We start from the raw sequence: 17,998 nt of genomic DNA, 5'->3' as shown, positions 1-17,998 counted from the left end.
GATGCTTTGATGAATGGTGTGCACAGTAACGGCAGAACGTTAATACAAAATTTCAAAGTACAAAGCGTTAACGCAGGTGAGATGGCTCCTTTTTATAAAAACACAATATAGACAGTGATAAAGTACACACTGTGAAATATACAATATATAGAGGTTTAGAGTAACATTGAAATTAATTATGCCTTCCTAACTGTGAGATGTTTACAGTATACCCCAGTTCATGTACGTATATTAGAGTTTTCAGTAGTCTCTTGCATGTCCTTTCACCAGCCAATCATATCAATATTATAGCTCTTATGAGCATTCTTTTTAGTAAAATTATTACCATTTCACTTGAACCAGATTTGCATTTTTCTTTAGCATTTCTGAAGCAACACCGACTATATAGAGGTAGTAAACTAATCTTTTTTAGATTCATTTTCATTTGTTTCCTCTTGTCAATAACTTACGTGAATAATTTACACACATTGGCACACTCCTTTATTTTCATGTGCATTACTTAGGATCTAAATGAAGCCCATTCTAACCCTAATAGAACTTCATCCTAATTTGCATTCTTCTGCAATCTTGGATATTATACGAACAACACCAACCAGAATAACCCAGTGATCAGGATGGCCATCACAGTGGTTTTTTCCTTCTTGATATAAATCAGGAAATGTAATGATATAAACACCAAAATCTACTGCACTATAAAATGTACACTACATGGAACACTGTTTGTAGACACCTGACCAAAAGATTAGAATGTGATTTTTGAACTTCTGATTCCACATTTAGCCCCCATTTGCTGTTAAAATAATTTCCACTTTTCTGGGAAGATGTTTTAGATTTTGGAGGGTGCTTGTGGAGAATTTGTGCTCATTCAGCCATAAGGGCATAGTACAGTAAGGCACTGATGTAGAGTGAGGAGTCCTAGGATGCCATCAGTGTTCTTATTCATCCCAAAGGTGTTCAATACCAAGAGTTGAGGTCCGAGAGCTATAGCAAGCCACTGAAGATCTCCCACTCCAACTCATGCAAACCTTCTCTTCATGCTGTCATGCAGAAACATGTCTGGGTCTCCAAGTTGAAGTGAAAGGAAAATTTAATGTTTTGGCATCCAAAGACATCCTATACAACTGTGTGCCTCCAACTTTGTGGTAAGATTATGGGAAATAACTATATATGGCTGGAAAAAGCAGGTGTCCCAATATTTTGTCCATATAGTGCAAATTTAATGTTTTATGGTTATTTGTTGGTGGTGATATTTATTATATTCTGATATAGCTAGATGTAGAAACAATGTTTTTATAAACATCTTTAAATCTCATGAATAAGTGTTTTTTTTTTAACAGGTAGAGACACAAAAGTCAGTTATGTGTTGAACATCGTTATGAAATTTTTTTTTTCCATTACAGTCATTATAGCCGACACAGTTAATGACCTCAGCAGGGTTCTCGCTTTTGTGCTTTTTTGCATTGTACATTTGATTTTCATGAAATGATTAAAGTACCATTTAGAATTCAAGCAATTTATTCCAATTATGTCGGGATATTTTAATTTCTATCATTTAAAGCAATTAGGTTACAATTAGGTTAAGCAAAGGAACGACAATTTATTCACCACAGCGGAGTGTACCTTTTTAATGCACAAATTCCCAAAGACAAAGTAGGGCTGGATTAATTATAATGTTTAAAATAGTAAATGGGGTATATAATGTAAGTTATAAAAGAGTGCATTGTAATCTTACCTGCCTGTTGACTTTTTTTTTTTATATAAAACTATCCAAAATGCACATGTACTTATCACACATCCTTTTTAAACTAATGTAATTGTTTAACTGCCTCCTTACTTAAAATGGCTTTTACAGACAGCAAAAGCAGGGTTTGAAAGTAACCTGAATAAAAATTTCATTCTGTCTTTGTAATAATGTATTTATTCATTTTTTAAATGTTTTTTTCAGAATGAAACATCAGTGACATCCAACAGGTTTTTACCAGACCGCCACACATTTCTCATTAACATCCAGCCATTTTTTTCCACTTACCAGGGTCCTGCGTGCATCAGTGTAGAGATGCCCAGACCTTCCTCTCTCCCTTTAGCCACCACCTTCAGCTCTTCCATGTGGCTAACCAGGTGCTCCCAGACCAGATGGGAGATATAATCACTCTATCTAGTCTTTTTCTGCCCATTAAACATGCCCAAAACACTTCTCCTGGGAGGTGCCAAGAAGGCATTCTAGACAGACTCCTGCACCCGAACCTCCTCAATTGGCTCCTTTTCGATGCAGTGGAGCAGCAGTTCTATTTTGTGTTTCCCCACAATGTACAAACTCCTCAGCCTCACATATGGAAGGATGAGTCTAGCCCCCATAAATCCAATATCATTCACATTCAGTCTTCAAAATTATTTTACATTAAGCTTTTTAGACCTGTGTTTTATTTCCAGTAAGTACTGTGATAATTGTAATGACCTTAGTTGCAGAATGATGTGAAACTGGTTAAGGAGAATGCCACAGAAGCAGGAATAAGGGAATAAACAAAATAGCCTACGTTCCTTAAAATGGAAGTCTCTGTCATTAGTTTGCCCTACAACACAGTGCAGTATAGACCCAAACAAAGCACATTCACAATGGAAGTGATCATTCGGATCATAGCAGTAACTGAAGTTCAGCGTTATGTTTGAATGATCAGTGTAGTCTCAAACATAAGTTTAATGGAAATAAATCCCCCAAAGCCCACAAAGCTGATTCGTTTTTGTGATTTGCTCTTTTGTGGTTTGTGCATACACTGTGTGTGTGTGTGTGTGTGTGTGTGTGTGTGTGTGTGTGTGTGTGTGTGTGTGTTTGTGTGTGTGTGTGTGTGTGTGTTTGTGTGTGTGTGTGTTTGTCTGAGTGTGTTTGTGTGTGTGTGTGTTTGTGTGTATATATATATATATATATATATATATATATATATATATATATATATATATATATATATATATATATATATATATATATATATATACCTACATATTTCTTGTTTTAATCCGGTACAGTAGATTTGATCCAGTGTATGTGTTAAAAATTTGACCTGATTCATCTTGTAGCACAAACCAATCAAGAATTAAAGTCACAAAAACACTTTACCAAGAGTTTATGCTGTTGCAGTGAGAAAAATGAGGAAATTGGCACTTAAAAAAGGCACTGCGTCTCCCTCATTAAGATCCAATCAGACTGCAACAAGCCCATTTGAAGTCACCAATTTCTCCTCAGGGAGAGAGTTTATAAAAAGAAAGCGATCAAATAAATCAGTTAGAGAACATGGCTACCAGGCACCTACTCTCCTTCTAGCTCCTATCCCCTGATGAATGGTTAACATGCAAGGAAAGGAGGGTAAGGCAAGAAAGGGGAGGGAAAAATTAGGGTAAAAAAAGGAAGGATATAGGGAGATGGAGACCAAGCACACACCTTCGGTGAGGGAGGACACAGGCAAAGAGACCTCCATGCATGCGGCTGACTGGGCCTTGCGGAATGGCGGTCGTCCTGGCCCGCGGCGGGTGAGACGAGGCCCCTCAGGGGCCCCTGGAGCACGGGGTCTCCCAGATACACATGGCTGCGAAGTTGGACTAGTGCAATGTCCATTCACATGATCTGAAACAACGGGCAAAGCATTAGCACAAATGCAACTGGGCTAGGGTAACTCCGACAGAGATAGGTAGAGAGAGAGAGAGATAGAGAAGAGAGAGAGAGAGAGAGAGAGAGAGAGAGAGAGAGAGAGAGAAAGAGAGAGAGAGAGAGAGAGAAAGGTGTGTAAGACAGAGGAAGAAGGAGTCGGAGAAAAAGCTGGTTAAGGTAGATGTGAAGGAAAGGGAGAGCAAAACATTCAGGAGAAATGTAATGCAATTGCAGGATTGTTAGTTCTAGCTTATAAAACGAACACAAAAGCAAAAAAATAAATAAATAAAAATAACAAAGCAAAGTACAAAGCAATGGAGAGAAATAAACAGATAGTGGTAGAGTTGTCATTCGCAAGAAACTGGCATTGCAAGGGGATTTTCTCATCCTCGCCTCGCTTCAAAATGTATACAAGGATTTTGCATGGTTTAGAAGTGAGCATTACAATGGATTGACTGCTTTCATTTCAGAATTTTCATTCGGAAGGAATAAAATCCTCCACACATATTCTCCAAAGACTATGTTGCAATACCCAGGCAAAAAAAAATCATCATTAATGTACTGCTATATGTAGAAAACACCGAATTGTTTCTACATTTATTCTGCAAAGTTAACTGTTGCCTCAACATGATTTCAAAACACCAGCATTTCATGACCTTGGTATACAAAGTCCTTATAGATTACAGTTGAATGGAGGAACTGTATAATACTTTGGGCATGACTTCTTGGAATGAATTTTACATGGTATAATAGGATTTCTGCTCTAATGCATTAAAAATTTAACTTCTATAAAGGTGCGTTAATAAAATACTTTTGATTTGCAAAGGATGAGGAAAACCACACGGCTATGCCTAGGCCGCAGGCATCTCTATATGAATTTCCCCTGGCCTGCACTATATATCTGGACACTCGACAAACTCACATTTACCACTCCATTAAATTGTACTGAATTGCTTCTTTCATCCTTTAGAATGAAGATATTAGGAATGAAGTGGCATTCCAGTGCACTCCAGGGGAAACTTGTGTATGATAAAGGACTGTGGAGTGACATACTGTATATCCAAAACAGGATATTCACCTCGCTGTATGTATGCATCATCACACATACACAGCACGCACGCACACACACACACACACACACACACACACACACACACACACACACACACACACACACACACACACACACACACATATGGTCCCAACCACACAAAGTCAAGATTTCCAGTGAGCACCAGTACCTTATTTAAAGATTTGATACCCACATTCAGCAACCGTAAACCTGAACTACACATTAGTTCATTTCCTGGTCCAAATCAAAGACAGACTTTTTTAAGTATTAATCTTTATCCTATATAAAAATACAAATCAAAAACTCCAAATAGAAGGAATGGAAATGAAGATTAAGAACCCTTTCAACCCCTTAACCTTTAAGCATGCGAGAAAAAAACAGACGAGAGGAAGAGAAGAAGAGAAGTAGCATAAGGTAGAATTAAAAAAGTTAAGTTAGTGAGAGACAGATTTTGTAGATTTTGAAAACGATAGAAAAATGATTCAAATCACAATGAAGCAACACCAGAGAATGGGATCCAAGTCAGTGCATGGCTGTTCAGAGCACGACGATGATCCAATCACAATGGAGCAGGCGGTTTTCGATACATAAAAGAATGGTCCAGTAGGGTTAGAGTGGTTATGCTGAGGTATAAAATGGTCCGAATAGGATGGAACAAGGCTGTTTAAAAGGGATAAAGAAGGGATAAAATAAATGAACCCACCGCAATAAAGTGAAATTTCCAGAGTGACACTTTTTTTTTTCCAAGTAAAGAATGGGAATGAGATTCAAGCTACCTTCGTAAACACTTGCAAAATGTACAGAGAGGAAACACACAAACTGAAAGAAAGATGGTTTCAGAAACCGCACACAGAAAGGAAGTGAGTACACTGGTGTCTGCCGTTTGACAGAGAAGAGTGAGCTTCATACTGTATGAAAAAAAGAAATAATAAAGCAAGAGCACAAAAATCCCTCAGCATGATCTCGGTAATAGTATGGGAAGAAAAAGAGATGAGTCGAAGAAAGGAAAAAGGGGAAGTTCAAAAAGAAAAACTGCTCGCTTTCGGCCTACCGTACCAAGATCACTCTTAAGATCAGTGGGTAGACTTAACTTTCTGCCTGGTCCCTTTACTGAAACAAAAGAAACAGGAAAAAAAGAGGCAATTAATCTGTTAAACAAAAAGCAAATTGGTGAACTAAAAAGAAAAGAAAAGAAAAGAAAAAAACAGGGAAAAGTAAAGAATGAGGTAAACGAAAGCCAAAGTTTTTGTGAAAGAGTCAACATTCGCACATGCATTGGTGCATTCATGACCATGCGAATTCATGCTTAATCACAATTAACCACCGGAAAACAGAGAGTTCAATCTATTCTGCTATTTTAAACACATATATAACTTATCTAACATATCTTTGCTATTTCTTTCTGAAATGGACATTTGGGATTCACTGTAGTCTGGTGGAGTTGTCACAATATTAGAATCATAAAACAAAAAAAATAAAAAAAAATAAAAAATAACATGAAACACACATTCACACTCACAGACTTACTGTTCCTTTTAATATAAAAAGAAAGGAAAGGAATCAAAAGGCAACATTTTGCAAGCATTTTGCAGCAATACTGCAAAGATCAGAGGCAGGTAAGAGACATGATACTGGACATTTGATATATTGTGATTGTTAATACTGCTAAGAAAAGACATTTATTGAAAGGAAAGCCTTAAAATCCAGAGTGGAAGTTGTGCCAATGATTTATCTGCTCATATTTCAGAGCTGAATTGCTATATAATCATATATAATCTATATACAATATAATCATAACCATAATAATAACCAATATAAACCATTTATTTATTCATATTTATTTTTGCTATTCACAAAATAGCAAAAATATCACGGACAGAAATGTTTACACAACACAAAAAAGATATTGTTTTATACAAAAACTGACCGTTGCTAAGTGCAGCCACTTATTGATTACTGCTGATACACTCTGTGGACCAAAGTATTGGACACCCGGCTTTTCCAGCCATATGTGGTTCCTCCTCAAACTGATACCAAAGAGTTGGAGGTACAAAATTGTATAGGATGTGGAGGTGGTAGCATGAAAATTTCCCTTCCCTTGAACTTGGAGACCCAAACCTGTTCCAGCATAACATTATTCCCAAAGCCAGCAATTTGTGTTTGTTTTCACCAATTTGCTGTGATCACTAATTAAATATCTATATACATTACTAAAAAAATAATTTCATATAAAGTACTGTATGTCATGTGTTAAGAAAGACCTATGAGGAGTTGAATTAAAGACGAATGAAACAAACGTGTCAGATTCGTGATAGAACATCAATATGAACAATATTCTTCAGTATTCTAGCTTCTGCTTACTAGTGCCTTATTTACATATGCATATTACACACCCTCATTATCCACATATTTCACATCTAATTCCTATTTAACATCCAGTTCAATGCCTCGTGCTTTGTACCTCTCTTGATGAATGGGCTGATAAAGAGTCATTCTGATTTCACCCCATTGGAGGTGGTAGCATGACATTTTCCCTTCACTTGAACTTGGAGACCCAAACCTGTTCCAGCATAACAATGCCTCGGTGTACAAAGCCAGCTCCATGAAGATATGAATGATAGATCAAAATATAGAATAATATAATGAAAGTTATGATTTAAATGGGTTGGATTAAAAGATCTTGAGTGGCCTGCTATAGAGCTCTGACCTCACCCCTACTGAGCATCTCTGGAATAAATTGGAACACTGACTACACATCAGTACCTGAATTTTATCTAACACCCTTGTGACTGAATGAGCACAAATCTCCACAAGCGCACTCCAAAATCTAGTGGAACATCTTCTCACAAGAGTGGAGGTTATTATAACAGCAAATGAGGGCTAAATGTGGAATGGGATGTTCAAAAAGTACGGGTCTTACTTTCAGGTGTCCAAAAACTTTGGTCCATATAGTGTATATAGTGTATATTCAACAAGTTTTGAAAGCCATCATGTCAACTATGGAGTATTCAAGTATTTTTTTTTTAAATGAGAGGGTAAATGTATAATTATATGTATTTTAAGTATATTGTTGTATGTCTCACTAGTTAAATATTCCCAAAGCCAGCAATTTGTGTTTTTTCCTTTTTCAATTTGCTGTGATCAATAATTAAATATCTATATTCATTCCTAAATTAATAGTTACTTCATATAAAGTACTGAATGTAATGTGTTAACAATAGATTCATGATAGAACATCAATATGAACAATATTCTTCAGTATTCTAGCTTCTGCTTACTAGTGCCTTATTTACATATGCATATTACACACCCTCATTATTCACATATTTCACATCTTATTCATATTTAACATCCAGTTCAATGCATTATGGTACCTCTCTTGATGAATGGGCTGATAAAGAGTCATTCTAATTGCTATGTTTAGTGTGTTTTGGGATTATTATCAGTATTCATTTTTACTGCTATTACATATACTACTCTTTCTATGCTTTCTATAATTGTTATACTTGTTATACTTGAGATTGATTTCGATTATTTCATTGCAAATCCAGCATTTGTCAGGTTAAAATTTTACATTTAAATTCACACACACACACACACACTCACACACACACACACACACACACACACACACACACACACACACACACACACACACAGACACACACACAGACACACACTTCAGACAGATACAAATTTGTGCGTAATGGCACAAGATTAAAGTAATAAAAAAAGGTACAATAAAAATTTTTTAAAAACTATTTGTGATCAGCTGAAGGGGTGAATTTATGTTTCCAGCCTGGTGCGCTCAGCCTTCTTTAAAGTTGCTAAATTCCATGGAACAAGAAGGTCTTATTTCAAGATTGTGTTTTGACATTTTTTTATTACTATAATATATAAAAAAAAGACATTTCTTATAAACGCAATTTCTCTAAGAGTCCGAGAAATGATTTCGAATGGCCCTGTCTCTGTGCCATCTTAAATGGCAGTGATATAAACAGCTTGAGCTTCTGGAGCCATGGTAATAAAATGTCCTTGTACTTTCAGCTCTGGACACCACAGGTTGATAGACTGGAATTCTATTAATGGAATGAGTAATCTACGAAATAGAAATCTCTGCCAAAATGATTTTTTTTGTGAATCACGCCAGGAACAGCGCCTCAATTCTTGACTGAAATGTCCTTCAGCATGTAAACAGCTGTGCCTTTATATACATTCAGTGGCACTGATTTTAAACAGTATGGTGGTATATGAAGGCCTGAAGTAACCTTCATTTCTCCATCTCTCTCTTTGTTTGCTGCTTGGAAAAGTGGAGACAAAGGAGGATTTGAATGTAAATAGAGGTGTTGTTTGGTGTGGCGCAGAGGGAAATTGCTCTTGTATGCAGCAGTAATTGAAATTTGCTAAATCAATAGCCCGTGCCTTACAGGTGAAATCCCTCCCATTATGTCTGCTGATGCTGATAAGTGCGAGTGTGTGTTTGTGCGAGCCAGAAAAGAGAAATCAGCAACCCTTTTTTTAACATCATGTACAAATCTCAATGATCCATTGGCAGTGGGCTGGGATTTGATGACATCACTGCCAGACTTGCATTGTGTGTGTGTTGCATAGATAATCTATCATACATTCACTTGAGTGGGACTTCATGAATGGCTAAAGGTCTCCAGGAAACAAGCATCAGGCCAGAATCAAAATAAGAAGAAGGGTAAATTTGGATTCTTTTCACAGGACCCATTGTCGAATTGCTCTGCGTCACCCTGTAATTTACATGAATTAGTGATATGATTTTGCTCTTTTCAGCCGTGCTTCTTTTTCCGCTCCTACAAAAACACTCTGGTATTTTGCAGCCATACCGGATTTTAATTCATTTATTCATTTATTCACTCATTCATTCACTCATTGTCTTCAAGTCACAATTTTTCCCATCTTGAGTGTATTCATATGTACCAAATACACAGTGTACTCTTCAATGTTATTCATGCTTCATTTGGGGCTCAGGATAAAAATAGAGCCCAGTTAAAAGATGCAATATTTAATTTCTTCTTCAATATTTCATTTCTGTTTTGTGACCTCAGTATTATCATAGTATCCATATTATCTGCATCCATTTTTCATTTATTCATCATTCCTTTTCCATTCACATAAAGATACTACTAAATGATCTAAAGTAAAAGTAAAGGCTTTAAACGTTCTGAGCAAAATACACTTAAAAAAAAGAACTTTAGGAAATACAAATACAAATAAATAAATATCAAGTGCACATGCAAATTCGCCATTCTTTTCTACCATGCTCGGAGACAGCCTTACAGTCCTTCAGTGCATTCACTCCGTATTTGCTTGCATGAGGTTATATGATGTTAGGTTAGCAACTACTGGAAACACAGCTAATTGGCGAGATTTTAACAAGCTAAGTGGATGCATATTGTAGTGCCAATGGAAAGAATTTCATGATGCGTATATGAATTAAAAACATAAAACTTTCAGACAAGAATTTGGGGAAGCTGTGGTGTAGCTGCCTCTTGCTAGTGTTTTTAAAAGATGATTTAATTTCCAAAGGCAAATTAGCTGATGCAAAACCCGTAGCAGCACAGGCAATCTGCAACTCAAAATGCAAGAGAACATCTGCATATTATCCACCAGCACATACATACATACATAAATACATACGCAAGCATGGATGAGGCGCGGTGTTTGAGAAAGACAAGTGAGCGTCCATGAAATAAACTATGGGCCATACATCCCTCGATCATTCTCAGCTGTTTCACTCTCTTACATGCACTTCCATCCATTTGGACCCCAAGTCCTAATCCTATATGCGACATTAGTTTAGTGAACTCATTCTTTTCTCCCTGTCGGTTTGTTCTCTCTCTATCTCATCCTGCCCATTAGGTAGTTTTTTATTACACAGCTTTCATGACCACTCATCATCCTCCTCTCTCTCTCTCTCTCTCTCTCTCTCTCTCTCTCTCTCTCTCGCTCTCTCTCTCACACACACACACACACACACACACACACATACACACACACACACACACACACACACACACACACACACACACACACACACACACACACACACACATACACACAAGTGCACCCATGCCAAATAAGCACCCACACGCCTCCCACACACCTGCACACACATGGAAAGTTGACATTGTAAAGCTGCAAGAGGAGATGAGAAGCACTAGCAGCTACGAACAGCTAGGCAACACACACTACAAGCATGACTACTCCTACAACAGCATGCTATTAACCGTCTCTCTTGCCCTGGTCCATGTGTTCCGAGTCTTACCATTGTCCAACAGGTAAAATACTGGACTGTAATGGCTGGCACGGAGATTGGACACGGGATCCGGTGTGCCCCGAGGCTCATTGTGTACATAGGAAGAGTAGGGCACTGAAAATCAGAAAACCATAACAAACACACACACAAATGCATAAATAAACACAAAATCAGACCTAAACATGGAAAAAAAATACATCTAGTTTATGCGTGATCCTCATGTTCATGTAGAGGAACTTTTTCTCTTTGACAACAAAAAGAAGCATTGTTTAACAAACAATCAAAATCAAACCAGCAATCAAAGCTAAAATGGGAGTGAAAACCTGACATTGAAAACCTGCCATGTAATCGAGAAATGGTAGTGAAGATGCCAGGAAAGGTGATGCATAAGAACAAATTTCTCCTAAAAGAACAATGCTGCTCCTACTTTAAGGGGAAAAAAACATTTATTAATTTTTTTATTTGAATGCCACAAACACCCAAAAGCTGATGATAAAAATGTTGCCATTAATGAGTTCTTTTAAGATTTACAACCTAGACATTTTTTAGCATTTCCTCTCTGGCCAGGTTTCATCAAATTATACCAAATGAATAAAAACAAACTAAATCTGATCATGCACTGATAAAGAATTAAACTCTGCCAAAGCTGTCGCATTTGAAACCTCACAGGTGAGCCACGTATAACGAGCATGTCTAAAAAAAAAACTCTTCCTGCCAGTCCCTGTCACCTTATTATTTCACATTCTCTTCTATTTTTTTCCAGAACCTTCTTCTTCGCTTTACTCGTAACTATCTTTTTCTAAATATAATCCAGTGGGTCACCATCAATGGCTGACATTTCAGCTTATTAGCCACCTGGCAGAACACCGGAGTCAACACGAGGTCAGAGCGAGCTGCAGAAGAACTCCTCAACCCCCGAAACAACAAAGCACAACAACGATGCGCCAGCCAGCACCCTGAGGGAGAACTTCAAAGAGAGAAATGCAGCCCTAATTACTGAAGCTGATGAAGAGGAGGACAGCAAACCGGGTGAGGTAAAAAATAAATAAAAAAAGCAGACACCAAATCACAAAGGAACACAACAAGTTACACAACTGTAAACAATACCAACGTGATAATTAAAAACGGTTGTTTGTGGGATACTGCTAAGGAACCGATACTTCATGTATCCCAAAAATGATAGTTTACACAGGGGCCTGGTGCAGTGTGTGATCCTGGGCTTTGCAGGTGCTACTTTCTTCTTCTTGATCCTCCTGAGAAAATTACAGCAAATCACCGACAAGCTCTATGGTGGATTATTTTAGCTGCATAGGAATAAACCCCTCTGAGAAAGATGCGGTTGCTTTATGGTACATCGGTTATTTAGCACCTTGTACATGCACGCTTCTTAAACACTGATCCTGAATCATGAACAATGCTTCAGAGGAGTTTTATAATACTTAGTAGCCTTTTCCTCCTGTCTACTGGATGAACGAAAGAAACTCAGCTTTACTTACTTCATTATTATTTCATGATCTATTTCTTTACATTTGCGATTTATAATCTCTCCTCTCACAGCCAGTTGAAAGAAAGTAGTCACATTAAAAGATATAACATGATTTCTCGTTATACACACACAAAAAAACCCTCAATCATTTAAAAGGAGAATGACATGCGAAGTATATATGGAAATCAAGGGGCATCGTTTGAAGCTGGCCATCAAATTTGGACTTTTCCCCAATCTATATAAAAAAGGAAGGAACTGGCAACTTTCAGCAGACTTTTCCTTCCAGTTAGCTAGATTCACTACTACCTTCTCTCAAACACAATATCCTGCTAAAAGAAGGATAAATCCGGTGTGACTTCTGATTTATGGAAATGTAGTCTGTCTCTTGCCAACAATGTGAGCACTGGAATATAACATCTAAATGTCAAAAAATCTAGAGTGGATTCTACAGCATGAAGAGAAGGTGTTTACATGCAGTAATGTGGGAGACAGGAATTTGTATAATGTACTGCATTTCCTAGAATCCACTGCACCTTCATGTCTTAATCACATGACCTGATCAAATCAGTGATCACACACACCCATTTTACTGTTAATGGGCACTAGAGGTGGCTGAAACCATTTTTATCATCAATGGTAAAATAAATATTCTGTCTGAGTTCCTTTAGCACTGCTCGACTGGTACCACCTTCTCTCAGGGTAACAGGTAAGTATACCTCAAGTATACCTTTTTGCTCTGGAAAAGGGTGTCTGCTAAATACCACAGAAGTAAATGTAAAAATACTATAGTGAAATGTTTTTATTATAAATGTCATCATTATTATGTAAACTGCAATGGGCAGGATTTCTCTTTAGTAACAGTTATTTTTACTTTACTGAATAAACAATTTAACCAGTCAAACAGAATATATTGAAAAAGTCATACAGAGGCGCATAAATGGAGTATATGAGATGATATCACAAATATTTTAAGACAAGTTTTTCTAAAATGCCAACAGATGGCAGCACAAGGCTGCACGCACAGTCGCAGGGAGCACCGACTTTTATAAGTCAGTGTGCCAAAAAACATCGACCTGTGTACATCAGGAGCTGTGCAACTGGTGCTATTTTGACCACATGCATTGCCCTGTCTGCTATTCTGCCTGCTTGCACACTCTGTCACCGAGCTCTCCTCACACGTTTATATACTCCTCACGAGTTTCTCGCTGGACAAAAAACATATTGCAAATTCTTCTATTCCTATATTCTACTTTTAATACGAATACAATACATAATTGCACAGGTTAGGTATTATTATAAGAACATATATTTTTCAACCCTTTTATTTTGTATTCTATTTTATGTATCAGAGTGGTCATAAAAAGCATGTCAATGCATCATATAAAAGAAATCCAAGCGCCTTAACCGCTGGGTTGCCGATCGGAAGGTCTGGGGTTCGAGCCCTGGTATTGCCAAGCTGCCACTCTTGGGCCCTTGAGCAAGGCCCTTACCCTCTATGGTCCGGGGGTCCCTTACGAGGGAAATATCAAGGTCCGTGATGTGGGGCTGCCTTCCCGTGGGCTCACCACCTGCAGGAGGGACCGTAAGGGACGGTGCTGTGAGGATTGGGCAGCAGTCAAAGGCGGGGGCCTGCTTAGACTGCTGCCCCCGCGACCCGAATTATGGATAAGCGGGAGACAATGAATGAATAATAATAATAATTATTATTATTATTACTACATGTAGCATTGTTATAATAATAATTATTATTATTTTGAAAATAGTTATTATTGTTAATAATAACAATTAAAAATAATAATAATATTATTATAATTTATAAAAATTATTGCTTGTTTATTATTAGAGACAAACATGTAATGTATTTATCTACTTGAAATGAAAATATTTTAGTAAGATTTTTTAAAAACAAAAATACAGTAACTGCATGTATTGCATCACAGAGTATATGTACTGTACCCCCCCCCCCCATTGAACTAAAAAGTTTAGATTCTACATAGTACATAATGTTGTAGTACACTGTATTGTTTTACTTCTTTTGTGTGTTAAATAATGGGAGTCACATATCGGAGCCCAGGGATATTTGCAAAGCTAATCTGTAAATCTTCCTTTCTTGAGAACATATACATGATATCATTGATATATACTGCATAACTTTGGATATTGTCGCTATTTAATAAATGAACAAATACATGAGAAAACAATCAAATAATTTTTATAATCATGTTTGCTGCATTCTTGTTTTTCCTTTTGCAGTTTATGACAACCATTTGGGTAGGAAATGGTAAATATTACTTATCAAAGCATAGCTATTGTCCTTACATTTTGCCCATGGTCTCCCACTCTAATCCATGAATACAATGGATTCAGGGATAAGAATCCGGACTTATGTTTGTTGCTGTTCAAATATATTTAAAATGAATAGAGTCTTAGCAATCACACACAACATTTTCAAACATTGAAAGAATCCCGTGCAAGTTATGCAAGTTGTTCAGTGCAGGAATGTGTAGAGTATACAGTAGTTGCTGAGCTCAAGCATGAAGTCAGCAAGCACCAGAGTTAGTCAGCAACCCATAATTTAGGGTCGAAATCATGTAGTGTGCACTGAATCATTCCTGAAAACCTGATTGTCCCCATTATTTCACACTAAAAACATTTTTGCCTGACAGAAAAGCAACAGCTGCTCAAGCAATTTTTCCATTGCAAATTCATCCTCTCTGGCTCGGGGCTGCTTGTATAGTGACTCATATTGAGGCCTGCAATAACTAAATAAATAGAATTTATACATAAAAATATCATAGCTTGATGAAATATTAATGGCTGCTATTCCTCTTAATATGATGCATAAATAGCTCCTGCACTGAGTGATGATTTTTGAAACACATCTGTCTTCAAGTCCTTCTCCCACACATTATGCTTATTTAATACACTGTTGGGCTAAACACCTACATGAGTACACACATAGGTGGTACACACAACCTACACACAGTGTTAAAACATAAGGCAGCACCGATACCACAAACATACAAACATGTGCGCAAACACACACACACACACACACACACACACACACACACACACACACACACACACACACACACACACACACACACACACACACTTATTTTACTACATTTCTGCCTTTAACTATTAGGTGCAAGCTAAAGAGCTTTGCTAGTAGTCCCCTGCATCCTCATCATTCAAACAGGCTTCACAAAGTACAGAGAGAAAACATACCAAAGCACAGACTGGTGCAGTCAGAAATACAAAAAGAGAGTGAGAGAGAGAGAGAGGGAGAGAGAGAGGGGGGGGTGGACTTTAATGGCTAAAGAAAGCAATCTTTCAATTCAATATGCATTAAGCATCATGCATCAAAGCTGCCATATCCTTGAGATATTCAGAAAATCTTACAAAGGACCAACATAAAATGCAGGGCAGTATAGAGAGATGTGTGCAGATCGGGTGAAAAGGGACACAGGAATAAAGAAGTTAAATGAAAAAGCAGTTGATAAAAAGATGTAATAAATGCGCAGCTATAAAAGCAGCATGTAGCTTTAATCAAAGACAATGAATTTCTCTTCTCGAATGCATTTTTTTTTCATGATCTTTTGTAGGAATTTATTGGAATGCATAGACTCATCAAAGACATTTTAAAAAGCAAGCTGACAACCTCCGGGAAATAGTTGATAGTGGAAGAGTGCTCAATGTGTTCGTGCAAATGGTATTGTCAGTGTCAAACTGTCAGAACCATGTTTCAATATGCAAATGCAGGTCATGCAATGCACGATTATAAAGAAAAAGAGGTGATGTGTGCAAGGTTGGGTACATTTTCTTAATTGCATGTTGGATAATCTAGACATCATTGATTCATTTATTGCTTTATTCTAATTAGAGTTCGGGTGGATCCCCAACCCTAATTACAACTCTTCTCCACCCACTCCACCCTGCCTGCACTCTTTTCCTCATTTCTCTAAAACACTCTCCATTACTTTGCACTGTTGACCCCAGGTACCTGAACTCCTCCACCTTCACCACCTCTTCTCCCTGTAACCACAACCACTCCACTGCCCTCCCTCTCATTTACACACATGTACTCTGTCTTACTCCTACTGACTTTTATTCCCCCTCTCTCCAGCACATACCTTCACCTCTCCAGGCTCTTCTCAACCTTCTCTTCCTACTCTCACCACAAATAACAATATCTACTGCAAACATCATAGTCCATGGAGACTCCTGTCTGACCTCGTCCATCAACCTGTCCATCACCACTGCAAACAGGAAAGGGCTCAGAGCCGATCCTTGATGCAGTCCAACCTACACCTTAAACCAGTCTGTCGCTCCTACTGCACACTTCACTGCTGTAACACTGTCCCCATACATGTCCTGCACCACCCTCACATACTTCTCTGACACACCTGACTTCCTCATACAGTACCACAATTCCTTTCTCCTCACTTTGTCACACGCGTTCTCTAAATCCACAAACACACAATGCAACTCCTTCTGACCTTCTCTATACTTCTCCATCAACATTCTCACAGCAAATATTGCGTCCGTGGTGCTCACAGATGGTCACCTCTTCTCTCAGCCTGGCTTCCACTACTCTTTCCCATAACCTCATGGTGTGACTGACAAATTTCTTCCCCTGTATTTACTGCAGGTCTGCACATCTCACTTATTAAAAAAAATCGTTACCAGCACACTTCTTCTCCATTCCTCAGTCATCCTCTCATCTTCCAAATTTTTTTTAACAATCTGGTTAAAAACTCCACTGCAATCTCTCCTAAACATCTCCATGCATCTGAATACTGTGTATATAAGTGTGTATAATCACCCCACCTGTATCAATGACCCTTGGCTGCCCATGACCCTGTCGCCGGTTCATCACTGTTCCTACCATTAACCACTTTTGATAGATACTGACTTCTCCAGACCAGGAACATCCCACAAGAGCTGCAGTTTTGGAGATGCTCTGACCCATTCGTCCAGCCATCACAATTTGTCAAACTTGATCAAATCCTTACGCTCGCCCATTTTTCCTGCTTCTAACACATCGACTTTGAAAACAAAATGTCCACATGCTAAATAATATATCCCACCCACTAACAGGTGCCATGATAAAGAGATAATCAGTTTTGTTTCCTTCACCTGTTACAATGTTATAAAGTCATAATATTATGCCTTTTCTGTGTGTGTGTGTGTGTGTGTGTGTGTGTGTGTGTGTGTGTGTCTCCGTGGTCTGCAGCACAGCTAATTCCACGTTTTCCAGTACAGTTGACGAATAGAACAAAATCTATTAAGTATTTACCTCCATATAATCAAGTGGGTGTAGTTTTTAAGTTTAGTGTGGGAGTGGTTACCTGAGGTGGGTGATTTGCTCCTTTCCAGGTCCAAAGAAACCTGGTTATCGGAAAGTTCAGTAAGACCTGTGTGAGCCAATCGGAGAACAGAGATAGGGGAACACAGAGGAAGAGAAAGCAAATAAAAAGAACAAGTGACCACACAAATGAAAACAAA

At 37.8% G+C, this 17,998-nt stretch overlaps 1 protein-coding gene and 1 long non-coding RNA gene across 13 annotated transcripts in view; one reads left to right on the top strand and one right to left on the bottom strand.

The window, feature by feature from the left end:
- The window catches only part of stxbp5l (syntaxin binding protein 5L), a 140,642-nt gene that overhangs the window by 10,468 nt on the left and 112,176 nt on the right, over nucleotides 1-17,998 (bottom strand). For 4 of the 11 annotated variants that reach the window (XM_083536929.1, XM_083536933.1, XM_083536932.1 and 1 more), the window contains 3 exons: nucleotides 17,842-17,907; nucleotides 11,008-11,112; nucleotides 3,434-3,616 (listed from right to left, as the gene is read on the bottom strand). In XM_083536929.1, the coding sequence (XP_083393055.1) occupies nucleotides 3,434-3,616; nucleotides 11,008-11,112; nucleotides 17,842-17,907 (354 nt within the window). Of the gene's footprint in view, nucleotides 1-3,433; nucleotides 3,617-5,768; nucleotides 5,823-11,007; nucleotides 11,113-17,841; nucleotides 17,908-17,998 lie in introns of all 11 variants that reach the window. The other 7 variants (XM_083536934.1, XM_083536927.1, XM_083536936.1 and 4 more) reach the window with 2 other exon arrangements.
- LOC310723800 lies at nucleotides 3,587-3,922 on the top strand. Of its 2 annotated transcripts, none has more exons than XR_014532780.1 (2): nucleotides 3,587-3,680; nucleotides 3,728-3,922. It is a non-coding gene; the product is annotated as an uncharacterized lncRNA (long non-coding RNA). The 2 variants fall into 2 exon arrangements; XR_014532781.1 differs by having other exon boundaries at nucleotides 3,601-3,680; nucleotides 3,720-3,922.

Source organism: Silurus aristotelis (assembly GCF_946808225.1).
Source record: "Silurus aristotelis genome assembly, chromosome: 3".
In the NCBI taxonomy this organism is placed as follows: Eukaryota; Metazoa; Chordata; class Actinopteri; order Siluriformes; family Siluridae; genus Silurus; species Silurus aristotelis.
This window is presented reverse-complemented; position numbering and strand designations above follow the sequence as displayed.